Raw genomic sequence first — 27,728 nt, 5'->3', positions numbered from 1 at the left:
CCAGTCTTTCCTGCCTGCTGCCGGCGCTAACTCTCCCGCGGCGCTACTGCATCGCTCTTCAAAATGGCCGCTGAGACTTCAGCAGAAGTCTCATGAGGCCGCCGCTGGAAGTCTCGGCAGCCATTTTTAAAGAGTGATCCGGCAGCGGGGGAGGGTCACCGCCGGTAGAGGGCAGGCAAGACTGGGGCTCCTTCCTGCCTGCCCCAAAGAATTCGTTGCCTTCTTCAGGTATGAGTCTTGACTGGGACGCTGTAGCTCAGGGGAGGAAGGGAGGGAGGAGAGCCGGCTTGCCCTGAAAAACAACCAGCTCTTGTGAGCCGGTGCAAGGGCTCCAGCACACCACTGGATGGACCTCACAAAAAAGTTGCCGGTACGCCATATTGGTGCGTACCGGCACAAAAAAAGCACTGCATTTACACCATACATACAAAAGAAAATAACTTCCTAAAACAGCATTTGACCGGCAAATCATAAAAGCTACAATGCATTTATTTTCTTAAAAGCTACAATTAAGCCAAGGATAAAGTGATTTTCTCACCTTTTATACTCAGGCTTTCTGTTTGAAAAACTTTCTGAAGTGGAGGAAAGTAAATGACTAATAACTGTCCCATTATGGATCCAAGAACCGCACAACAAAATGTCTTGTTACTGCATAGTCCAATTTCAAGCACAGACTTAGTCTGTAAAATAAACAGATTATTGCTAAGCATTAGTTGTTTGCATTGACATATGTGGTTCAAAACATGAATCCAGTTTCATAGCCTGGTGATTACAACACATATGATGTTTCCAAGTCAATGGAGAACTATAGGGAAAATGCAATGCCTTGGGAATAGTAAAGATGCACTCTTCACTCACAGACGATATGGTTATCAGCCCTTCTGGCGCTATTCTTTTATGTGTTAAGAAACAAGTTTTCAGACTTCTCCAATCCAGCCTTATAATTCCTAGCTGACGTTAAACTGGTGGCAATTCTGTGAAATGGGTCAGCGTGCAATGGAAAGCCATGGGGATATTTAGGGATAGGGACACTGCAGCTCAACAGAAACCAGAAACAAAGGGTTAATTTCCCACATGGGTACCACAATTGTTTTCCCCCCCCCTCCAAAAAAAAGTAATTAATGGCACATAATGACAAGTGGCAGCGTCTACAAACACTTGCTGTAGGCACAGCCTGTACGTGTTATGCCAGCAGTTTAAGTTGCTAAAGAAAATGTTTATGGCTCTACATTTTGGATTGGTTTGTCTTCTAGAAAACATAGTGCTACAATTCTCACAAATGACTATCTACCACGGTTCTTACCTGTTCAGAAAAAAAAATGAAATATTGGTTGACTTTAGCTATAAAAAAAACAGTTGTGAAGCTGCAGGTGTGTTATAAGTCTGTATCAGTTACTTGGTGTTTCCTATAGAACCTGAAGAACATTTGTCTTTTTTTTTCCAAAAATTTTTTTATTAGAGTATTAAACACAGAACAATGTCTGAAGCAGAACAAGAACAGCAACCCAACAGTATCTCCAACCACCCCTAACTTCCCCACCTCCCTACTCTCTCCCCCACCCCAAAAGGAAAAAACAGTGCTCAGTCAACTAATGCACAAGATGTGGGGCCAAACCGCCAGGTCTCATAGGCACATAAAACCCTGGAAAATATAGCTAGGCATCCTATCTCAATGCAGTCAATTTGGACATTTGGAAAAGAAAGCCCACCTAACAAAGAATGAAATACACAGGTGGTACAGTCTGTTGCCTCCAAGTCTGAGCTAACGCCTTCGCTGCCACAAAGAACATAAGAGTAGCCATGCTGGGTCAGACCAATGGTCCATATAGCCCAGTATCCTATTTCCAACAGATGCCATGGTCACAAGTACATGGCAGAAACCCAAAACGTGGCAAAATCGCCAACTTGTGCTATTTCACTGTTACCTCCAATGGCTTAAAATGGAGTAAACAATGCTCCACCCTGCAAGTACAGGGCTTGCCCAGCAACCATTTAAGCATATCTAATAGCAGTCCAATAAGAGCGGACCTTAGGACATGCCCTCAATATATGATAAAAGGTACCTCTGTCCCCGCAGGCCCTCCAGCATTGGTCAAAGAGCTGAGGATAAATCCTAGAGAGCCGCTCTGGGATCTAGTACCAGTGGTAAAAAATCTTAAAACCATTCTCAATAAGATTATTAGCTACAGAACCCTTAAACAAATACTGAAAACCTTTCTCCCAGTATTCTGAAACATAGGCAGAGGTAAGGTCCTGTTCCCAGCAAGCAGCATATTTCTGCAGTGGAGTTGTAAATAACAAAACAGCCATGTACAGGCAGGATATACTTCCCTTTCCCCCCCACACATACCTCTTATAGACCATTCATGAGGTGTTTCTGCCAGGTCCAGCTCACCCCGAGACCTTCAATATATAAAGTCCCTGTATTGAAAAATGTCCCTTGGCTCCAGGCCAAATTCATCTTAGAGGTCCGAGAACAATTGGAACACCCCCTCCTCCCATACTTGCCCAAGGGTCCCAAAACCCTGAGTGGCCCAACGCTTAAAAATCTAATCTCCAGCCCCCAAGTTAAACTGAGGAATATATTGTAATGTGGTCTGAAGGTGATAAAAGTTGATCTGGGAAAAATTTAATGTGGATCGTGTACTAGGTATTTAAAGGGCAGCCAATTCCCTGGGGCACCCGCTTTATTACAGACAGCAACAGGGTAGCACCCACCCAAGCATGCTCCCAGTCTGCCCATTTTTTCAAAGTATTTGGTATCCAATTAGTCAAAATGTGCAACTGAGCCACCAGATAATACAAAATAAAATTTGGGACACCCATGCCTCCCTTAAGCTTTGGTTGATATAAAATACCTCTACCAACTCTCGGCAGCCTTTTACACCAAATGTAAGCAAAAGCCTTCTGATGGAGCTGCTGGAAAAAAACACTGTGGAATTGGAAGTAGCAAGTCCAAGCAGTTTTGGTAAAATCATTTTGATTGCCTGGATATGGCCCAACCAAGAGACTGTGAGGCCCTCCCAGTGGTCTAACTCCTCAAAGAGCTCCAGTAATTTAGAGGGAAAATTGGACTGATATAACTCTAAAGTAGCGGTAATATTAAGTCCCAAGTATTTAATGGATTTACAAAGGGAAAAGCCTGCTGTAAATTCCGCACCTCGGGAGACCCCCAGATTAATGTTAAGGATTTTGGATTTAGTCATGTTCACTTCAAATCCGGAGAATGCCCCGTAGTAAAACAAAGGGAAAAGCCTGCTGTAAATTCCGCACCTCGGGAGACCCCCAGATTAATGTTAAGGATTTTGGATTTAGTCATGTTCACTTTAAATCCAGAGAATGCCCCTTAGTAAAACAAAGTCTCCCTGACTTGTGGTGCAAGTGAGTCCATAGGTTCAGTTGGTGTAAACAGAATATTGTCTGCAAATAATCTTGTGCTCTGAATACCCATTAAAAAGACCTCTGATGTCACCAGTCATCCTCACCCTCTGGGCCAACGGCTCTACAGCTATAGCAAAAAGAAGCGGGGAGACCACACAGCTCTGGCGAAGACCACCACGAAAGAGCTCAAACGGCTCAGTGTAGGAGCCATTTAAACGCAGGCTCGCCAGGAGATGTGTATATAGGAGCCTTATCCATATCAAATACCAACCTGTAATACCCATTTTATCCAGTACCAAAAACATAAAAGACCAATAACACCCTGTCAAAGTGTCAGTCGACAGGAGGACCATCAGGGTCTGGTCTGCCCGAGCTCGGTGGAGTAAATATCGATATTATCGAAGGTCTGCCGTCCATGAATGAAACCTGCTGATCCTCATGGATAAGCCAGGGAAGAACCTCTGAAGGAGTTTGGCAATGATTATTGTAAAAATCTTATAATCGGCATCAAGTAGTGATACAGGTCTATAAGACCCACCTTTTGGGGTTTCTCCCTAGCTTTGAAAGTACCGTCACTGCTGCAAGCCACCAAGAATATGGAAGTTCAGATGCTGTATCAAACCCTGTAAAGACCCACAGCAGCAAGGATGCCAAAAGCTTACCAAAAACTTTATAAAACTTATTAAAGCCATCCAAACTAGGGTTTTGTTATGAGGGAGACCTTCAACAGCAAATTTCTTCCAGATCAACTGCTCTATTCAACTGGATGGCCTTCCCCGAGGTCAAACTAAGAAGGCAGACCCCCCCCTCCAAAAAAGTAAAAATATCGGTTTCCTCTGGGACATGCTCTTATAGAGTCTTCCTTTATTATCAATGACTTCCTCTCCACTATTCATCTATCCGCCACATACATTCATCCAATTATGAAGGTATTCTTATACTGGCTTAGGAACCTCAACTGTGCATATTGCCAATTCAACTTTTATGGCAATAGAACTTGCACACAATTCTTCATTGGCTCACCATGATGCCACATTTTACATATATTTTTTCTCCTTTTTATATTTTATTCTTTTATATAAATTATATTTGAATACTCATCTTATTTCAAAATATCGGACCCAGGGGTTGTTGTTAACGTCCGACATGCACGTTTCACCCTTCTCCAGGGCTGTCTCAAGGACTGACCCCTACAAAAAATAGAAATATATAAAAATACCTCCCAACATTAAATGGAATGTCTATAGGGTGATTATTTCCTCATATAGACCCTCCGCTAAACCATTCCCCACTTTCTTACCTTTCGCCGTCTTAGTGCCAGCTCTACTTAAATAAGTAAATAGTTTAAGGGTTGTTCCCTCGTAAAGATGGCTGCGGCGTGTTTCTAACTGTCTTTAATAAGTATATTATGGGTGACGCCCCCTACCTATGTAACAGGACCTGGTTGGCTACAGCTGTTCATTACTACATAATTGGATGAATATATGTGGCAGATAGATGAATAGTGGAGAGGGAGTCATTGATAATAAAGAAGGATATTAATTTTTTGGACTCCCAAGAGTGGTTAAATTAAGAACTAGCCAAAGAGACTTATATTTATAATAGCACTCTGTCTATAGAGACTCATAAAAACGAGAGAGCTCAGTTTCTATCTGGGATACAGTGGTGCATTCCTCTGCTGTAATATACAATTTTGTTCAGCCTGCTTTTTAAGCTTGAAGACCAGCAGGTGACTAGCCTTACTGACAAATTCAAAATGATCTTGTACCTTCTGCAACTTTTCAGTAATCTCAGGCATCTAAACCTCATTGAGCTGCAAACAGAGTATGTAAATGCTCTAGACAGGACTGATCAGTTGGATCCTGTTTATGCTGTGCCTCTACCTGGGCTATTTGACTATATAGAATGTTCCTGATCCTTGCGCTATTTATGTAGATTGGACTGGAGAACTACAATACACCCTTGCATCTCAGCTTTTAAGGCTTTCCCAGAGTACAAGAGGATCTATATCCTCAATATCATTAAGGTCTATATATTCCCTTAGGTATTTCTGCAGGAATTCCATATTTTTAGGCTCCAAAAGGAGAGTGTCTGAGGTACGTCAGTACTGCCGACCAGGGCCGGCTTAACCTATGGACCAAGTGAGACTTTGGTCCAGAGCGTCAACACTAAAGCGTCAAACACTAATGTCACCAACCCATAGGTTAAGTTGGAGCCAGGCAAAGAGGGAGCGGCTCTAGCTTGCTTACTTGTCACAGGCGTCACTGGCTCTAGGCTAATCACTGAAGTGAACATGTAAGAAGTACCCTGGTACGATGCTGGATCAGGGTCGGCCAGCCAGCCAGGGAAGAAAAATAAAGATGCTGGATTGGGGGGGGGGGGGGGGGGGGGGGGGACAGAGAAAAAGAAGAAGGGGATATGCTTGTTTTGGGAAATGGTGGGGTAGGGGGGGAGTGGGACGGTAGACACAGGGAGGACTGGTATGGCAGAAGGGAGATGATGGATCAGCATGGAGGACGATAGCTCTTGGAAGTGGGTGGGGGTGGAAAGAACAGGAACACAGTAGACAAAGGGACACTAAGGCAGTTACTGGACCATGCAGGGGGCAGCGTGACAGGGGAAATGCTGGGCACAAGAGGGTGGAATATGAAGACAGAAGGGAGATGTTGGACATGAGGATGGGGAGTAGGGAGACAATGGGAATATGCTGGATGGAGGGGGAGAGGAGATGCTGAATAAGGGAACGATGGAAAGAAAAGGAATATGTGTGCTGGGGTAAGAGACATGGTGGTTATGGGGGAATAGGATGATAGAAAGGAGATGCTGGATCATGATAGGAAAGAGAGGGTAGGTACTGGAATAGGATGGGGAAGATGGTTGGCTAGCTGGCTTAGGAAAGAGGGATAAGGAAGATGCTAGATCAGGTACAGAGGAAAAAAGGGACATGGGAGGATGCTGGACATAGGGGTTTGTAGGGTGAAGGAAAACACCAGACATGGGGTGAGTAGGGAGACAGATGGGATATGCTGGACCTAAGGGAGGGTGGCAGTAAGAAGACAAAGGGGGTTCTGGACATGGAAGAGGAAAATAGGGGAGATGCTGACACAGAAGGGGGAGAGGGACACAGAGGGATGCTGGACATGAGGGGGGATTAGGGTGATAGGGAGAGATTTTGGATGAAGGGGGAGAGATCTTGGATGAAGGTGGAGAGAGAGAGTTGATGTGTTGGTTGAAAGAGGGGGAGAGAATATGCTGGATGGAGGGGGCAAGAGATAGAGGAGATACTGGCCAGAAGAGTGAAAATGGGAGGGGGGGTGCTGTATAGAGGGGAGGAAAGATACTGGGAGGGAGAGGGTAGAGTTAGCAAAAAACTGGAGAATCATAGGATAAGGGAGATGGAAAGCTCTAAGTAGAAGCAGATAGACAAAAATAAATGGAGGAAAACTGAAAAGAAAAGGTAAATTCAGAGATGGATGTAGGAAAGGAAGTGAAGAAGACAGGAATGAAGAGAAGTGGCAGATGGACTGGACACCCTGGAAAGAAAGACAAAGGAAAGCAGAGGAGAAAATATTCTGGGGCAGGGGGCCAAGGGGAAGAGGAGAAAATATTCTGGGGCAGGAGGCTGGGAGATAAGGTGGAAGGACAAAGGGAAAAAAGAGAAAGAATTGTTTTGGGTTTTTTGTTTTTTTTTGGGGGGGGGGGGGGGGGGAGTAAAGCAGAGGAAGATGCTGTTTAACATTATGGCAGAGATTTTTATAGGGCAGAAGGATGGATGCTGGTATGCCGAATGGAGGTGGTGGGGGTGATGTTTCCATTCTGATCCGTTTCCTCACTTAATCCTTGGACACTGACCAATCCAGTTTTCTGGATATCCATGGTGAGTACTCATGAGAGATCTGTATGTATTGCCTTTGTTATATGCAAACCTCTCATGTACATTCATAATGGATGCCCTGAAAACCAGAATGTCAAGATACGTATTGCAGACTGGGTTGAGAAACACGTTTAAATTATTAAATTGTGGAGTTCCAGTGACATTGATAAGATGGCAGCCTAGACCCGGAGCTCTGATCAGCCCAGCACCTTAAAGTGGAAAACGTGCTTTCCCTCAGAAGACTTTATAGCAACAAAGAGGTAACTTGATATGGGAAACCTCACTGAACACACAGCGATGTCTAAGAGACAGACTGGGGAGATAAAACAACATTTCTGGACAAAAAGAAAAATTGAATGGAGGCGATGGAACCATGTGGCGAGCGTGATTCAGATGTTGCAGGCTCTGATGAGGGGGCTCCCCTACAATCGGATGAGTTTGATGATATTGGCCCTTCAGATACCTCGGGACTGCTCACAAAGCAGGATATGAAACTTTAGTCCAGGACCTTAAGTGGTCCTTCCAAAAACATATCACAATCTGTATAAATGAACTAAAGGCCCTAATCCATGATGTACGGCGTGGTCTGGAAGATCTTGTGTTATGGGTTGAAGAAGCAGAGCAGCGTCTTGAAGACTAAGAACAAAAATGTACCGCCACTGTGCAACAATTGGATAACTCACTCTCTACAATGGACACATTATCCGAAAAAGTAGAGGATTTAGAGAATAGGCTATGTCACCACAGTCTGTTTTCAGGGCATACCGGAAGCTGAGGGGGAGAAGGATTGCAGTCTCATTATCCAAGACATCTGTAGCAGAATGTTAGCAGCAAGATCCCTATCAGCAGCTAATACCCCTGCCATTCTTTTGGACAGAGTACACAGGGCCTTGGGAGCCCCACAGCAGAATAGGCCCAGAGATATTATTGTCTGTTTTTATTCTTATGGCACCAAGGAGCAAATAATGAAAAAAGCGCATGCTGATGGGCCTATACAATACCAAGGGTATCAGGCGGAAATATATCAGGACCTCTCACAAACTACGCTGCAGAGATGTCATGACAAGAAACACCACACCTGTTGTGCAGGAAGAGAGTGTGATACAAATGGCTTTTTCCCTTCGCCATCTCCTTTACTGTTAGTGGAAAGACATCAATTTAAAACTACTGAAGATGCATGAAAGCTACTGCGCAAGCTAACGCTCTGGAAGGAACCCGAACCAGCCACATCTCGCCCTGTTGTACCTCATGCTCAGACCCCTAGATAGCAAAGAGTTCCAGAGCGCAGTAATAGTTTGCAGCGCCTTTCTTTGGGACAGTATGTTTCCTCTTATAATTGATATTTATACAGAAATATAATCCTGGAAATGAGTGTGAATAATATTTGCTTTGTTGAGGGGGGAGAGAATGGGAGTCAGAAGGATGTTGTTCTTTTGGGGAAATGCTTATTGCTGTACACCCTCTTGATTATTCTCTTGCTTCTCCTGTATCCCTGTGGGCATTGTGTTTTACAATCTTTTAATGTGGTCAATTTTGTGGTCTGAATGGCAGGGGAGGGGGGAAGGGCTGGAAGCTTCACACACTTTTCCTGTCTCATGATGTTGTCACAGATTCTGGGAAGGTGAGACCTTGGACTGCAACAGACAAGTCCTCTGGAATGGCATAGGGCACAAAGAAGAGGAAGCACATAAGCTGGATCCAGACAAGACAAGGAAGTAGTGCAGTAAATGGCAAGAACTGAACCCAGACAGGAACCCTGCAAGACACAGGACAAGACTACAACTGGGTTCAGACACAGCAATACAAGGCACAAAATACAGCAAACAAAGCAGTGCAAACTAAAGGCAAGGCAGGAATGGACCTTGGCTATAGCAGGAACCAGGAACGAAGCTTGGTTTAACAGGAACTAGGAACGGAGCTTAACTGTAGCAGGAACCAGGAAAAAAAGGTAGAACACTCATATGGGCCCGCAAGGCCGAACTGGAACCCACATGTAACATAGTTCAAGCACACGGGCCGCAAGGCTGAACTGGAACTCAAACAGAAAGGGGAAAGGAACAGAACGAGATCCCCTAAGAAAATACTAACCAAGCAGCGAACGCTGCGCAAAACACAGCCACAAACAACAGGCCAAAAGACCCTTACACACAGGCACCAATACTAAATAAAGGGTAAAAAAAAACAACCCCAAACAAAGAAATAGCTCACACTATGCTTGAAAGCACAGTCAGATGAAAGAACAACTCACACAGGCTCACATAGTAGAATCAACAAGTAAAGGGTTAAAGAAAAACCATATAAAGAAACAGCTCATGGCTGTGCTAGGAAGCACAGCTAAATGAAAGAGCAGCCCACTCAGACTCAAACATAAACCAGAGTGACAGCTCAGGGTTGTGCTAGGAAGCACAGCTTAATGGAAGAGCAGCCCACTCAGATTCAGCAAGTCAAGGGTAAAAAGGGAAACCACACAAACAGGACTCAAACAGAAACCACACAGAGAGACAGATCAGGGCTGTGCTAGAAGCCACAGCTAAACAGAAGAGCAGCCCACTCAGACTCAAAACAATAGGTTCAGAAAGTAAAGGGATAAAATGAAACCACACAGGGGAACAGCTCACAGATGAGCTAATAAGCACAGCTAAACATAGAAGCAGGTTCTCACAGACTCAAACAGTAGATTAAAAAAGTAAAGGGTTAAAGGCAAACCTCCACACAAAAGTAAAGCTTCAGGAACAAGGTTAGAAGCAAGGCTTACAAGTACATGGCTTCAGAGGCAAGCCACACAGGAACAAAGATTCAAACACAAGACTCACAGGAACAAAGTGAGACAGGAATTAAGACATCCAGGAATAAAGCAAAGCAGGAAATGGATCCAGACAGGGAACACAAAGACAAGGTTAAGGCCTGTTGCAAAGGCAAAGCAAGAAATTTCCAAGGTGCCTCATAAAGGACTTTGCTAAGGATGTCACAACTAGGAATGAGGCTTGGCTGCAGGAACACCAGAGTGAAGCTTAGTTGAAGGAACACCAGAGAGGCTTGGCTGAAGGAAGAACAGAGAAAGGCTTGGATGCAGGGAAACTTGCAGCAGAAGCAGCAATGCAGGAAAAAGGCAGTCCGGACACATCACAGAGCCAGATTACTGGGGAAAAAATGAATCTGGAAGCGGGGCACGGCCAGAGCCGTGACAGATGTCCTCACATAATTTTATTATGTAGAAAGTTGGAGGGATAAATTCCCTTATTAAAGAAAAAAAATATTAACAGCATTGAGACAACTGGGGACAAGAATTGCAATGTCGCAGGAAACGCATCTGAGTGTGGAGGAACATGGCAAACTTTGTAAAGAATAGGTGGGTCATTGTTATGCAGCTACTGCTCCCGTCATCTGGAGAGCAGGTATAGCTATTTTAATTCATAAATCCATATCATTCCAAGAGCATAAGGTTATCAACAAATCTGCAGGGAAGATGGGTAGTTCTCCATTGTTTCATTATGAGAACCCTTATGTACTGGTTGTCACGGTGGTGACTGTTTCCTTGTCTGTGCTCACCTCGCTCTCTGGTGGCCTGAACTGGTGGCTGCTATGAACTGTCACACGTTCCAGACTTCAGCCCAGTCCGGTCCGGATCTTCCAGGTTGCCAGACTTGCTTTTCTTGTTTGTGCCTGAACAGCACCCGTAGCTGCCTTGTGATTCCTGCAGATAAACTTCAGCTGCTGATGGGCTTTATTAGCCACCTGGAAACTTCTGTGTTTGCCTTTGCATCGTCTAAGGTCCCTGGTATATGGGTGTGCTCTGTGCACTTCTGCCTAGTCCAGTTCTAGCTTGTTTGTGTGTAGTTAGCTTTGGTTTTATTGCTTCGTTCCTAGTCTTGTTTCTGGTCCGCATTTCCTTATCTTGTGTCTGTGTTCCTTTTTAGTGGCTGCTTGGCAGCTTTCAGTCCTGACTCTCACCTGTCTGTGTTTCTGTCTTAGTGGCTGCTTGGCAGCTTTTAGTTCTGACTCTGTTGTGTGTTTCCTGTTGGTATCCAGTTCCTGTCCTGTTCTGTAAGTCCTGCTGGCCGCCTGCACCTAGGGGCTCAACTCCTGGGGAACGGTGGTCAAGCGCAGGTGAAGTCTAGCTGTTCCTGCTCTGCCTGTCCCAGCTTGTTTGCCTCTGCTGCAACTCCAGTCCGGGATTCCAGTCCTGTTCTGCCGTACCTCTGGGTTTGGGGGTGGTTTTGCCTGCCACTGCCGCTCCACGGTAGTGGTCCAAGGGCTCACAAACCCTGTGCTTCCGTGAGAAGCCTAACACTGGTGTTGGTATATGCCCCAACTATTTGTGATAGGTTTTTCTTTCCCAACTTAGCCAAAATGTTACATTATTTTCCCTGCTGCACCCTCCTGGTGGGTGGAAATTTCAATGCGGTGGCAACCCTTGCTATGGATTGCTATTCAACCAATCCCTGGAAACCCCAGCCTTATTGTGGGGGAGATCTTCTTTGCCCTAATTTTAATTTGCTGGACATTTGATGGGTTTTTCACCATGGGGAGCGAAGTACATACATATTTCTCTGGCACACCTTTCTACAAATAAATTGGACTAATTATCAGAACAAGCTATAGGTCTTGTCACCTTGATTGAAATTGCTCATATGGGCATCTTGCTTTGGCCTCCCCCAGGAGAGAGCAAAAGTCCCTGTAGAAAATGCCTATGGGATTACATGAGGATGAGAATTTCAGAAAGTACTTGGGGGACAAATGGGATCAATATTGTAAATTTAACTCTCGCCATACAGCTCAACCGGCTCTCTTCTGGGGGAAAAGGTAAAGCTGTTAAGAGGAGCGAAATTATCTCCTATCAAATATCTAAAACTAAGCAGTTAAATAGGCATATTGTTCAGCTCCAAAAACATTTAGCTCAAACTCATAGGACAGTAGCAACTCACTTGATGCTTGAAAACAAGAAGCAGTATATGGAGCTTCAACATACTCTTAATAGTTTAATACATCAGCAGACCCTCAATACAGGCGCCACAGATTTTTTAAATATAGCAATCACATGGGCACTTTTATGGCCCATTTGGGCTGGCATGCCCAGTGGCCCCGCTTTATCCCCTTTTTGAAAGACCCAGCAGGTACTAAATTAAAGGATAACCACTCTATTTTGAAAATGATCCAAAATTATTATAACAATTTATATATGGCCCAACCTACTGACCCTCTGACACAATCTGATTTTCTTAAAGATGTCATACTTCCCACTCTAAAGAAGTGGATCTAGCCCTTTTGAATGCTCCGCTTCATCAGCGGGATATTATACATGCCATTAAAGACTTTTGACCATCCAAGACCCCTCGCCTGGATGGACTGCCTCTTGAATTTTATAAATTGCTGGGACCTGCAGTGGCCCCTCTTTTGGTGGAAGTCTATAATGATGCTCTTGCTAAAGGGATCTTGCCGGATACTATGAGGGAGGCCACTGTGCTCCCTATCTTGAAATACAATAGAGATCTTCTTCTCACCAGTTCTTATAGAACTAACTCAATACTTAATATAGATTTAAAATTGTATGCAAAGATTTTGGCCAACTGCTTGGTGAACGTTATACTCAAGCTGGTGTGCACCGATTAGGCAGGTTTTGTGAAGGAGAGGAATGCAGTGGCTAATGTGAAGCAGCTGTTTTATGCCATGGAAACTGTTAGATCCCAGCAGCTTGATGCCCTACTGGTAAGCTTTGATATTGAAAAAGCTTTTGATACAGTCTTGTGGCCATATCTCTGGGAAGTGTTAAAATATTATGGTCTCCGAGGTCCCATTTTACAAATGATTCAACTACTTTATTCTGTTTCATGGGCTCGGGTTCTGGTAAATGGCCTATTGTCACCAAGAATGCCTATGCAAAAGGGGAATGCAACAGTGATGTCCCCTTTCCCCGATATTAGTTCTCCTGTGTACAGAACCTTTAGCATTAAAAATGCTCCAAGATCAGACCATTTGGGGCATTCCCTATGGCTCTCAAGAGTTTAAAATGGCCCTTTTTGCTGATGACCTCCTTATGACCTATATAACTCCTGAGGTTTCCCTCCCTAGAATTTGGATGTTCTCTTGAGGTATGGAAAATTATCTGGTTTGTGGATAAATGCGGACAAATCTGAGGCATTGTGCTTGACAGAGGGCTTAGACCGCTGGTGGGGATGGGGGACTTTTCCCCTGCTCTGGGTGAGGACTCAATTTAAATATTTAGGCCTTAGATATTTTAAACTTCTCTGCAGAGATGGAGGCTTGGGACTCCCTGACTTGTGTGCTTATAATACCACCTGTCAATTGTGCTATGTCTGCGATTGGATTTTTGAGTCTTCAGAGTTTTGTGACCATCAGTTTCAAAGAAATTTGGGAGGAGATTTGGTTTTATCTTATTTGATCCATGCTCACTAAAGGGCTTTACCCTCCCATTGTAAAAACCATATTCTCCTTTGGCCCATGAAATATCTAAATATTTACTCTTGGTGGGGAATAAGGATTTTCCTCCTGGATTGACTGATCCATGTTTTCAGCAGTGGGCATCCTAAAGTTTGACTTTATTACAAGATGCTATTGAGGATGATGAACCACAAATGTTATCTTATGAAATAATACAGACAACCTATTTGCTACAATCTCGAGACTGGTATGCTTATCAGCAGATGCAACATTATATTACAATATTTATTTTATTTATTGCATTTGTATCCCACATTTTCTCACCTCTTTGCAGGCTCAATGTAGCTTACAATACATCATGAATAGTGGTAATATATTAGAAAATACATATTTAGTGTTATAGGAGGGTCTTGGTCAACATGATAATGATAAAACATGATAGTAGTATTACAAGAAGATATTGTAAGACAGTCCTGAATATCTGTGGAGGAGTTGTGTGTATTCACATTGGTTGATCTTTGTGGTATGCCTTGTTAAAGAGATGGGTCTTCAATAGTTTGCGGAAGTTAGTTAGTTCGTGGATCGTTTTTAAGTTGCGCGGCAATGCGTTCCATAACTGTGTGCTCAAGTAGGTAAAGTTTGACGCGTGCATTAGTTTGTATTTTAGACCTTTGCAGTTAGGGAAGTGCAGATTAAGGAATGTGCCGGATGATCTTTTGGCATTCCTGAGTGGTAAGTCTATCAGATCTGCCATGTAGGCTGGTGCATCTCCATGAATGATTTTGTGAACTAGGGAGCATATTTTGAACGTGATGCGTTCTTTAAGTGGGAGCCAGTGTAGTTTTTCTCATAGGAGTTTAGCACTTTCATATTTTGTTTTACCGAATATGAGTCTAGCTGCAGTGTTCTGGGCTGTCTGAAGTTTCTTGATTATTTGCTCTTTACAGCCGGCATAGAGTGCGTTGCAATAGTCTAGATGACTGAGCACCATTGACTGTACCAGGTTACGGAAAACAGTCCTTGGGAAGAAAGGTCTTACTCTTTTTAATTTCCACTTTGAGTGGAACATCTTCTTGGTTGTGTTTTTCGCGTGGCTCTCGAGTGTTAGGTGTCGATCGATGGTAACTCCGAGAATTTTTAGGGCATCCGAAATTGGAAGGTTCAAGTTTGGTGTGTTAATCTTGGTAAATTTATTCTTGTTATGTTGAGATGTGAGTATTAGGCATTGAGTTTTTTCTGCATAAAGTTTCAGCTGAAATGCATCTGCCCATGAATGCATGATCTGGAGGCTTTGGTTGATGTCGTTGGAAATTTCCTTTAGATCTTGTTTGAATAGGATGTAGATCGTTACGTCGTCTGCATTATGTATGGGTTGAGGTTTTGGTTTGATAATAGCTTGGCCAAGGGTATCATCATTAAATTGAATAGAGTCGGCGAGAGGGGAGATCCCTGTGGGACTCCGCATTCAGGTATCCATGGGGCTGAGGTAGTCGAGTTAGATGTCACTTGGTATGAGAGCGTGTGGTTAGGAATCCCTTAAACCAGTTGAAAACGTTACCTCCAATTCCAAAGTAATCAAGGATATGTAGTAGTATTCCATGATCAACCATGTCGAAAGCGCTTGATATGTCAAATTGTAAGAGAAGTATGTTCTTTCCAGATGCAATCGTTTGTTTGAATTTGGTCACGAGAGTAACTAGTACTGTTTCTGTACTGTGTTTAGACCGAAATCCTGACTGGGAGTCATGGAGTATTGAGAATTTATTTAAAGTTTGTGAGTTGTTTGGTCACCAGTCCTTCCGTTAGTTTAGTTATTAAGGGAATGGATGCTACTGGTCTGTAGTTGGTTAGTTCACTGGCACTTTTCTTTGCATCTTTGGGTATGGGGGTGAGTAGAATGTTTCCTTTAGCCTTCGGGAAGAGTCCATTTTGTAACATATAATTCAAGTGTTTTGTTATGTCTGTTATAAATTGTTGAGGAGCAGATGTCATAAGGTTGTTTGGACATATGTCTAGTTTGCAATGAGATTTGGCAAATCTTTTGAGCGTTTTGGAGATGATATCCTCTGATAGTGTCTTGAAGTTGGTCCAGATTCTGTCTGCTGGGCAAATGCTACTGCGCATTTATGGCCACAACCGATAGTTTGTAAAGGCCTGGTATGTTGATATTATGCTGGGCTGCAGAAATTGCTTACTATATCCCAACTTCAGAGAACAGTGAACCAATGGACCAGAGACTTTGGACCCTATAAGCTAAAGGCTTGTCTCGACAGCCTGAAGGGATGGACTGCTAATGGTGCACAGTATCAAACTGCAAGACTTTCATTATAAGTTCCTTATGCAAATGTTTATTTTCAACAATTTTTTATTGAGGATTTAACAAAACAAACAATCATCGCATTTAACTTATCAAAACATAGTTAACATCCATCTGAGTACGAATGAGATGCTGAGTACATCAACCATTATTTTTTGATCATTTCTGCCCAACTCTCCCTCTCATTACTTTAATCCTTGTGTTGAGATCCCCCCATTGATTACACAATCTCATTCATTCCAGTGCTAACAACAAGTATCATCCCAACAGTATAAGATGATTATACAACCTTCCTCAAACTTTACTATTTTAACCATAGATGTTCCCACCTTCTCTGGTTTCTCTTCAGACCGAATAAATCTTTCGCCTTTTCTTCCCTCCCGCTCTCCTTCCCCTATCTCCCCCCTCCCCCCAGGAACCTGAATATCAAAATGAAGCTGTACGCTAGAGGGACCTCATCCTTCATTCAACAGTAGGCTACGTCCTCGTGGATTTAGTATTTGTAGGTAAGGACCCCAGATTGCCAAAAAGGTCGTTCTCCTCCTCTGCGAAAGCCTTGCATCCCTGGCCTCCCAGGATACCAACAAGTGCAGCTGATTCCTCCAGTGCCAGTATGCCGGCAGGTCCTTTACCGTCCAATACTGTAGGACACATTTCCATGCTAACAGACACATCTTGCGGAGCATCAGGGTTTCAAAACGGTTTTTGCCTCTAAAGGTTCCTGGTATATCCAAAATTAACTGCTCTACCGTTCCCAAGATAGGAACCCCTAATTGTCTCTCCCAAAAACATTGGACTTGAGTCCAAAATCTCCTCAGCGCTGGACAACTCCAAAACATGTGTAGCAGCGTTCCCGGACTCCTCCCACACTTAAGACACTCCGGGCCCTGAATCCCTCCCATATGCACCAATTGAGAAGAAGGCACATACCCCCTGTTAATACATCGATATGCGCATTCTCTCAAGTGCGTACCCGAGGTTAACAAAGGCACTCTTGCTATTGATTTGGCTATGTCCCACCTCACCACTGATGTGCCCAGTTCTTTTTCCCAAGCTCTCTTCAGGGGACCATAATCTTTAGGGGGTTGCCATTTCGTTAATGCCTTATAGAGCAGTGAAATAGTAATCCTCCCCTCCCCAAGGGACTGATAAAAACCATGTAACTGCTCCCCCATCTGGTTTACCAGGGGGTTCCCAGGTAATGAGGCAACGTAATGTTGCACTTGCTGTATAGCGAATCTAGATCCCCAGGAATCTCCAACCCTACCCATCAAGTCCTGAATTGAGAGGGGCTGCCCATCCATGTCCGCCAGGTGCGCCAGCCGTGTGATCCCTCGTGCAGCCCACTGATCAAATTGAGACCCTGATAATCCAAGTAAAAATTCACAATTCCCACATATGGTAAGATGATCTGTTGCAGTCGGGTCTCCCCCATAGTGTCTAACAACCACCTTCCACAGTTCTCGGAGTGGCCGCAATAATACATTTGTACTATGACTCCCCGGAAGTTGTCGAGTTTTATGGTGTAATAACGAAAAAAATTGATAAGGCGCATAGCACATAGCCTCCAAATTTGTGGGGGTGTATGTCTGAGTATCTAAACACCAGTCTCCCATATGGCACAACTGGCACGTCTGGTTATATAACGCAAGATCTGGTATGCCTATCCCCCCCCCCCCCCCCCCCGACTCCAACCACCCACTAAGTTTGAAAACCGAATTCTAGGCTTCTTGCCCCTCCAACAAAACTTTGACACTAATTTATAAAACCTAGTTAGGTCTTTCCTTCGCAACCAGAGGGGCACTATCTGTAGCACATTTAGCCATTTAGGAAATAGTATCATCTTGACTAAATTCACTCTACTCAACAATAAGAGTGGCATCTCTTGCCAACCATGCAGCATGTTTCGAGTCTCCTCCAACAGCCGGGTGACATTGAGGTCATGCAGCTGTAGGGTATTCATCGACAGTAACATTCCTAGATATTTAAAACAATTATCTGCTCGTCTCAGAGGAAATTCACCCCTCCAACTCCTCCAAACTTCCTCTGAGGAGGCCAGGGCTTCTGACCTCCCCAGATTCAGGCGTAAGCCCGCATAGTCCCCATATTCGGAAAAAATCTCCAATAAAGCCACTAATGACTCCTGCGGTTTCGTTAAGTGAACCAGAATATCGTCAGCGAAGGCCACTACTTTAAAAACCTCCCTTCCGATCTCCACTCCTGCCACCGCAGACTGTTCCTCAATATCTCTAATTAGTGGATCCAAAGTTAACACGAATAAGAGGAGCAATAACGGGCATCCCTGACGGGGTTTATGCAAATGTTTATACATCCCTCTTGAGATAAGAAGGGTCTCCCTTCTGATGGAACCTGTCTCAAATGTCAGGCACAGGAAGCTTCATACAAGCATTGTATTTGGGATTGTCCTGAAGTGTAGCTGTTCTGGCAACACCTCTGGAGACATCTAAATGGTATTTATCAAAGTGCCTGGGTTCCAACCCCGCAAATTTGTCTGTTGGACAGCACCTCTATTATTGTGGAGGGTACCCCAGTTTCCAGTCTCTTTTTCCGTAAGGCCAATCTCATGGCAAAGAATTGCATTTTACTTCAATATAAATCCTGTATAAAATAAAGGACCAAAGGCAAAGAAACACTTTTTGACAATCTGGATGCCCTATTTAAATACTATGAGTATGTGTGTTCGCTCAGTTTATTTGAATTCCTTGGAGATCTGATTTCCCAGTACTTTCTAGTTTAGACTGCCCTAGCACTTCTATGCTGGGATAAAGAGGTGGTATTAACATGGGAGGGGAGGTTCAAAGAAGGATCCAAGATGGCGACGGTGTGATTTGTGTCGGCGGGTGTGTCTGCTTACAACGCTACAGCGGTCTTCGCGGAAAGCATCTTACCCGTTCCTGTGATGGGAAAGAGAAGGGGTAAAGTCAGGGAACTTCCCTCGGTCCCTGGCGGGACACCGCAGCTTCAGCAGACGACACTGGAGCGGTTTGCAACAGTACCCGGCTCGGAGAAGGATTCAGCTCTCGCTGCTCGAGCCAACACATCGATGTTGGCCGACGGGCTTCCTTAAGCCCTGTGATACGTGCAGCGCCCCCTCAACCAGGAAGAGAGAGTTTCCAGGCAAGTCCTGTGATTTCAACCCCATGTGGACAATGGAGTGCACAGGGAGGGAATTTGCTGGCAACTGGGACAAACGCTGGAAGTTTGATCGAACAAGAGATGACACCGCCTCACACAGCGAAGTCTGGAATAGTGAGTATTTTGGAACAAGCTTCAAAAGCACCTCTTCCTGGTATTATAAAGGGGAAATTTGAAAAACCGGCTGTAGTGACATTAGAGTCACTTTGGGACTTGAACTCCACAAACTTCTCTGCATTACAAACCTTAATATCAAAAAATTCTGAGACAATTAAAGCTTTGGCAGAGTCGGCATTAGTACAGATACAAGTTAATGAAACCCAAGCTGCTGAGATGCAAGTTCTCTCTTAAAATTGGGGAAAATGGAGTTGGTGGAGCAAACTTTGATTAAAGAAAAGAACTTTGCTTTGAGGCGCATGGAGTTTCTGGAAAATCAAACCAAAAGACTTAATTTACGGTTTATAAACTTCCCTAGATCACCATTGATTTCACCAGTTCAAATGGTAAAGAAATATCTAGTTGATATACTGGGAATGCCTGATAATTCATTGGCTCCAATTACACGTGCTTTTTACCTACAAGTTACTGGTAAAATACCAGATAATTTGAACTCTCAGGGTGCAATGAATTTAACAGGCTTCCTAGAATCATCACTAGAAGTGATTACACAAAGAACTACTTTATTAGTTACGTTTGCACTGGAGATGGATAGGAATGCTGTGCTAAAATTATCTTTGAGTCATTTAGATTCTTTGTTTATGGGTTCAAAAATAAGAGTGTTTCCAGACCTATAAAGGGAAACACAACAGAGACGTAAAATGTTTCTTTCTTTGTGACCCAGAGTTATTGCTCTGGAAGCTAATTTTCTTTTGAAGTTTCCCTGTATTTGTAGAATAATATTTCAGACAAAACAATATCATTTTTTTGATCCCAAACAACTGGAAAATTTCCTAGTAAGCAGAGAGGATATTAATGTGCGAGTTTAAGACCATAATGTAACACTGTATAGCAGCTTTGAGTTAACCCTCTGGGCATGATACAAGTCTTGATTTAATGATGGAATATTTGTTTCGTTTTTCTCTTTTTTTTATTTTCCTTAAATCTTGGATTGTTCATCTGAATTATGTGGTTGATAGAAAGAATTGATTTTGTGGAGATTTGTTCTTTTTTTTTTTTTTTCAAATAATAGTGAATGTTTTGTGTAATATCATTCTGAAATGAATGTTATGATTTGTTAAATCAATAAAGAAAATTATAAAAAAAACAAAACATGGGAGGGGGGTATAAACAGAGGGTGAAGCGGGAGAGTGTTGAGGGGAGGGTCTTTTGTTCTGTTTAAGCTGTGCTTTTTACTGCTGTGTATAGTTCTTTGTTCTTTTGATATGCCAATAAAAAGGAGGTCTGAATAAATGATTGAATTGTATTTGACCCTGGGGCAGGGTGGCAGGGCAAGGGGCGGGGCAGAGGTCTGGTATGTAGGGAATGTGGAAGGCAGGGGGGGTGTAGCAGGGGGTACAAAAACAACAATTGGTCCAGGGTGCCACAACCACTTGAGCCGGCCCTGCTGCCGACACAAATGGTCATTCCATTTGCCCAGGCACATGATCTGACCAAGTGTGGGTCTGAATGGAGCTATCTCTGATGACTTGCAAAATATCGTCGTCTCTCAGCCAGAGATCTATGCAAGAATGAGACTGATGCACCAAGGAAAAGTAGGTATAGTCCCTCTCTATCAGGTGCACTCTCGGGCGGTATAATTCTTTAAACATCAGTTGACGCTTACCAGGGGTGTGAAGCCCACACACATTCAAACTCACACACAAACACTCAGTCATAAAACCATCCACTCCATTCTATCCAACAACATAACCCACACCCTGTAATGCCATTTTCCCCCCTACACAGACACACGCTCCACAATACAATAATACTACCAGTAACAGTAACAAAGCCAAATAGCATCTGTAAAAACCCCTCCCAACCCTCCACCCAAATAAACTATCAAGTCCGGTATGTCGACCAGTAGGTATTGGCACACCTAAGTAAGGAGGAAGAAAAATGTAGATACATACCTGTAGCAGGTATTCTCCGAGGACAGCAGGCTGATTATTCTCACAACTGGGTCGTCATCTGCGACGGCCCAGGAGACCGGAACTTTTAGGACAAACGAGAAGTCTCTGGAACGCTCCGTCGCACGGGCCGAGCACACTGCGCATGCGCGAACGGCTTCCCGCCTGTGACGCGAGCGTGCCCTCCTTCAGTTAAATAAAAAGCAAAAGAACTGAAACAACTCCAAGGGAGGAGGGTGGGTTTGTGAGAATAATCAGCCTGCTGTCCTCGGAGAATACCTGCTACAAGTATGTAGCTACATTTTCTCAGAGGACAAGCAGACTGTATTATACTCATAACTGGGGTATCCCTAGCCCCCAGGCTCACTCAAAACAAAGAACACTGGTGAATTATTGGGCCTCGCAACGGCAAGGACATAACAGAGATTGACCTGTAAAGAAACACAACTAGATGAGAGTGCAGCCTAGAACAAAACAGAAATGGGCCTAGGAGGGTGGAGTTGAATTCTAAACCATGAACAGATTCTGCAGGGTGACTGCCCAAACCGACTGTCGTATCGGGTATCCTGCTGAAGGCAGTAGTGAGATGTGAATGTGTGGACTGATGTCCTTGCAAATCTCTTCAATGGAGGCTGACTTCAAGTGAGCCACTGACGCAGCCATGGCTCTAACATTATGAGCCGTGACACGGCCCTCCAGAGTCAGCCAGCTTGGACGTAAGTGAAGGAAATGCAATCTGCTAGCTAATTAGAGATGGTGCGTTTTCCGATGGCGACTCCCCTCCTGTTGGGATTAAAAGAAACAAACAGCTGGGCGGACTGTCTATAGGGCTTTGTCCGCTCCACGTAAAAGGCCAATGCTCTTACAGTCTAAGGTATGCAACTTGTCTTCACCAGGGCGGGTATGAGGATGGGGAAAAAATGTTGGCAATTGACTGATTCAGATGGAACTCCGATACCACCTTTGGCAAAAACTTAGGGTGTGTGCGGAGGACTACTCTGTTATGATGAAATTTGATATAAGGTGCATGCACTACCAGGGCTTGGAGCTCACTGACCCTACGAGCTGAAGTAACAGCCACCAAGAAAATGACCTTCCAGGTCAAGTACTTCAGATGGCAGGAATTCAGTGGCTCAAAATAAGCTTTCATCAGCAGGGTGAGAACGACGTTGAGATCCCTTGACACTGGTGGAGATTTGACTGGGGGCTTTGACAAGAGCAAACCTCTCATAAAGTGAACTACTAAAGGCTGTCCAGAGATAGGCTTACCTTCTACACGTTGATGACAAGCACTAATTGCACTAAGGTGAACTCTTACAGAGTTGGTCTTGAGACCAGACTCTGTAAATGTACAAGGTATTCAAGCAGGGTCCGTGTAGGACAAGAAAAAGGATCTAGGGCCCTGCTGTCACACCAGACGGCAAACCTTCTTCATTTGAAAGAGTAACACTTTCGTGGAAACTTTTCTGGAAGCAAGCAAGACTCGGGAGACACCCTCTGAGAAACCCAAGGAGGCAACTTCTAAGCTCTCAACATCCAGGCTGTGAGAGCCAGAGACTGGAGGTTGGGATGCAGAAGTGACCCCTCGTTCTGGGTGATACATAGTAACATAGTAGATGACGGCAGAAAAAGACCTGCACGGTCCATCCAGTCTACCCAACAAGATAACTCATATTTGCTGCTTTTTGTGTATACCCTAATTTGATTTGTACCTGTGCTCTTCAGGGCACAGACCGTATAAGTCTGCCCAGCACTATCCTCACCTCCCAACCACCAGCCCTGCCTCCCAACCACCGGCTCTGGCACAGACCGTACAAGTCTGTCCAGCACTATCCCCGCCTCCCAACCACCAGTCCCGTTGCCCACCACCAGCTCTGGCACAGACCGTATAAGTCTGCCCAGCACTATCCCCGCCTCCCAAACACCAGCCCTGATGAGGGTCGGAAAACACTCCAATCTCCACGGTTCTTCGGACAACTCTAGAAGAAGAGGGGAACCAGATCTGACAAGGCCAAAAAGGAGCAATCAGAATCATTGTTCCCCGGTCTTGCTTGAGTTTCAGTAATGTCTTCCCTACTAGAGGTATAGGAGGAAACGCATACAGAAGGCCTGTCCCCCAATGAAGGAGAAAAGCATCTGACGCTAGTCTGTCATGGGCCTGAAGTCTGGAACAGAATTGATGGACTTTGTGATTGATCTGAGTGGCAAAAAGATCCACCTAGGGGGTGCCCCACTCTCGAAAGATCTTGTGGACAACATCCATGTTGAGACCACGCAGCAGGTTGCATGATTCTGCTCAACCTGTCAGCCAGACTGTTTTTTAAGCCTGCCAGATACGTGGCCTGGAGAAGCATGCCGTGATGATGCGCCCAAAGACGCATCCTGACGGCTTCCTGACATAGAGGGCGAGGTCCGGTGCCCCCTTGCTTGTTGGTGTAATACACAGCAACCTGATTGTCTGTCAGAATTAGAATGACTTGGTTGGACAACCGATCTCTGAAAGCCTTTAGAGCGTTCCAGATCACTCGTAATTCCAGGAGGTTGATCTGAAGATGTTTTTCCTGAAAGGACCAAGCTCCTTGAGTGTGTCCATCTACATGAGCTCCCCACCCTAGGAGGGATGCATCTGTTGTCAGCACTTTCTGCGGCTGAGGAATTTGGAATGGACGTCCCAAGGTCAGATTGGATCGAATGCTCCACCACTGAAGGGATCTGCAAAACTTGGTGGAGAGATAGATTACATCCTCTAGATCCCCTGTGGCCTGGCACCACTGGGAAGCTAGGGTCCACTGAGCTGATCTCATACGTAGGTGTGCCATGGGAGTCACATGAACTGTGGAAGCCATGTGCCCTAAAAGTCTCAACGTCTGCCGAGCTGTGAACTGTTGAGATGCTCAAGCCAAGGACACTAGGGCCAGGAGATTGTCTGCCCTTGCCTGGGGAAGATAAGCTCGAGACGTCAGAGTGTCCAACGGAGCTCCAATGAACTGTAATTTCTGTACCGGGACAAGGTGGGACTTGGGATAATTGATTACAAACCCCAGTTGCTCCAGCAGTCGATTAGTCATCCAGATGGACTGTAGAGCCCCTGCCTCCGAGGTGCTCTTCACCAGCCAATCGTCGATATAAGGGAACAACATGCACTCCCAGTCTGCATAGCAATGCTGCGACAACAGCCAGGCACTGTGTAACGACCCTGGGCGCAGATGCGAGGCCAAAGGGAAGTACACAGTACTGAAAGTGCTGAGTTCCCAACCTGTGAGCTGGGAGTATCGAGATGTGAGTATAGACATCCTTTAAGTCCAGAGAGCATAGCCAATCATTTTCCTGAATCATGGGAAGAAGGGTGCCTAGGGAAACCATCCTGAACTTTTCTCGGACTACAAATTTGTTCAGGGCCCTTAGGTCTAGTATGGGACGCATCCCCCCCCCCTGTTTTCTTTTCCACAAGGAAGTACCTGGAAAAGAATCCCAGCCCTTCTTCCCCTGGTGGAACGGGTTCAACCATATTGGCCTTCAGAAGGACGGAGAGAGTTCCTCTGCAAGTACCTGCTTGTGCTGGGAGCTGAAGGACTGAGCTCCCGGTGGGCAATTTGGAGGCCTAGATACCAGATTGAGAGTGTAATCTTACTGGACTATTTGAAGAACCCATCTGTCGGAGGTTATAAGAGGCCACCTTTGGTGAAAAAATATCAACCTCCCCCCGACGGGCAAGCCGGACACCTTTTCTGAGGCTATGCTGCATTGGAGCCAGTCAAAAACCCGTCCCTTGCTTTTGCTGGGGAGCCCTAGGGGCCTTAGACGCACGGCGTAGACGGGAACGCGCAGGCTGGGACTGAGCTTGAACCGGCTTCCGAGAAGCAGGAGTGTACCTACACCTATTATAGGAATAGGGAGCACTCCTCCTCCCTCCAAAAAACCTCCTAGATGAGGAGGTGGTAGCAGAAGACGCCTGGCGGGAGAGAGAATCTATAGCATCATGGTGCTTTTTGATCTGATCGACCATATCCTCTACCTTCTCTCCAAAAAGATTATCACCCCAGCAAGGAACATCTGCTGTTCGCTGCTGGGTCTTATGATCCAGGTCAGAGACACGCAGCCATGAGAGTCTGCGCATCACTTATACCCTGAGCAGCTACTCGGGATGCTACATCAAAAGTGTCGTAAGTCCCCCTGGCCAGGAATTTGCGACACGACTTCTGCTGCCTGACCACCTGGTGAAAAGGTTCGGCAAGCTCCGGAGGAAGTGCTTCAACCAAACTAGACAGTTGTCTCACTGAGTTCCGCAAGTGAATGCTCGTGTAGAGCAGGTAAGTTTGGATCTTGGCGGCGAGCATAGCAGCCTGATATGTTCTCCTCCCAAAAGAATCCAAGGTTCTAGACTCTCTGCCTGGGGGCGCCCAGGCATAGTCTCTAGTACTCTTGGCTCTTCTGAGAGCACAGTCCACCACCATGGAATCGTGAGGAAGTTGGGCCTTCACCATTACAGGCTCCCATGGACTCTGTACAGGGACTCGGATTTTTTAGGGACCACTGGGTTAGAAAGAGGGCACGACCAATTTCGCATAAGTACTTTCCTGAGAGTATTATGCAAGAGGGCCGTTGCAACCTCAGCAGGCGGAGAAGGATAATCCAAGACCTCGAGCATCTCGGCCCTGGGCTCATCCACAACCTCCATAGGGAATGGAATATCCTTAGACATTTCCCCGAACAAAAGATGAGAAAGAAAGACTCTCAGGTGGAGACATCCTACTTTCAATTGGCGGAGTAGGATCAGAGGGAACACCACATGACTCTTCCTCCGAAAAATATCTGGGATCTTCCTCCTCTTCCCATGAGCGCTCCTCATCGGAATCGGACAAAAGCTCCCTAAGAGCAGCCCGAACCCGAGCCTGTCGCGACATCGAGGATCGACGACCTCGTGGTGGGTGCTGAGAAGTCGACTCCTGCCTGGACTCCGGCGAAGCTTCCTCCACCGACGTCGAGGACGCCGGTACCGCACGGGGACCTCACCACAAGCAATGGCCCAGATGCCGCCTCCACAGTTGGTACAGAAGGCGCAAGCACCCCGACACCGAGGCAGACTGGTGAAGCAACCCTTCCAGAAGCTCCGGAAGAAGGGCCCTGATGCACTCGTCGAGCGCTTCCATTGGAAAAGGCTGGGGGGCCGGTGTAGGTGTCGGTTGTAGAATCTGAGGGGGCTCGAGAGCTAGTACAAGGCTGCCAGATGACCGACGCATCGGCACCTCCTGTATGGAGGGTGAGCAGTCCTCCTGGCGCCAACGCTTCTTGGGTGCCGACTCCCTCGGCTCTCCCGGAGCGCTCGGTACCGTGCATGGAAGGAGATTGATGACGGTGCTTCTTAGCCTTCACTCGACGCCCATCATCGAGACTCCTCAGTACCGAAGAGGAGGATGTGGAATCCTCACGCCTCCTTGGGGCCGGGCCCTGCACAGCAGTAGACCTCGAGATACGTGGAGACCCACTCGATGCCTCGCTGCTCCCAGTGCAATGCGGTCTTTCGGCAGCCATTACCTAAGCTCTCAATGTTGCTGCTTCCTTCGACGTCGATGCCGCTGACCTCGGTATCGGTGTCGATGCCAACGTCGAAGGACTGGACTGGTCAGAAAAAAGTTTCTCACGCTGAGCCTCCCGAGCCACTTGGGTCCGTTTCTTCATCAAAAGACACAGCTTACAGGCAAGCTGGCAGATGGTCGGGTCCAAGGCACTGAAGACACCACGAGTGGGGGTCGGTACCCGAGATGGTCCAGTTGCAGTGAGTACAACACTTGAAGCCACTGGGAGTCCTCGATGACATGGACGGAAAAACAGGGGCTGCGAAATTAAAAGGCTCGATGGTGCCAAATAAAAAGGCACAAAAAAGGGAAAAAGGACACTGCCGAGCAGCCTAAGGACGGCCGCAATGAAAAGGAAAATAAACTTAAACAAGTTGACAAAAAACTAAGAAAATAAGGGTAAAAAACTACTTTTTAAAAAAAATTTTATTTTAACGAAAAAGAGGGGCGAAAAACACTGAAGAAGGGTCTCCTGAGCCATATCAACGAGCGAAGAAAATAAAAATCCTGTCACTCTGAAGTGCGGATCAAAGAAACTGTAGGAGGGCACACTCGCGTCGCAGGCAGGAAGCCGTTCGCGCATGCGCAGTGTGCTCAGCCCACGCGACGGAGCGCTCCAGAGAGTTCTCGTTTGTTCTAAAAGTTCCGGTCTCCTGGGCCATTGCGGACGACGACCCGGTTGTGAGTATAATACAGACTGCTTGTCCTCGGAGAAACACCACTACAATTATCCCCATCAGGGCTCAACTAAATGTCCACCAGATCCATCCCGGGCAGCAATCTGCAAACACAGTAGATAGAAACTCCCTCTTTGCTTCAGAAAGGACATAAGAAATAAGGACATATAGCAGGCTGTTTCAATTCTTAGCTTTCTGGGATGGGAGCTGCTTAGCCCAAGACTGCTGCTGTTGCAGCCGTCCACCACCTTGGAAAACCCATTGCGGCCTCTCCCACCC

At 45.5% G+C, this 27,728-nt stretch overlaps 1 protein-coding gene across 1 annotated transcript in view; it reads right to left on the bottom strand.

The window, feature by feature from the left end:
- LOC115472229 (calcium-transporting ATPase type 2C member 1-like) overlaps positions 1–27,728 on the bottom strand; it is a 181,733-nt gene that overhangs the window by 16,029 nt on the left and 137,976 nt on the right. Inside the window, exon 16 of the mRNA XM_030206430.1 lies at positions 539–680. Coding sequence (XP_030062290.1) covers positions 539–680 — 142 coding nt within the window. The remainder of the gene's footprint in view (positions 1–538; positions 681–27,728) is intronic.

The sequence above is a fragment of the Microcaecilia unicolor genome, chromosome 1 (assembly GCF_901765095.1).
Source record: "Microcaecilia unicolor chromosome 1, aMicUni1.1, whole genome shotgun sequence".
NCBI lineage: Eukaryota > Metazoa > Chordata > Amphibia > Gymnophiona > Siphonopidae > Microcaecilia > Microcaecilia unicolor.
This window is presented reverse-complemented; position numbering and strand designations above follow the sequence as displayed.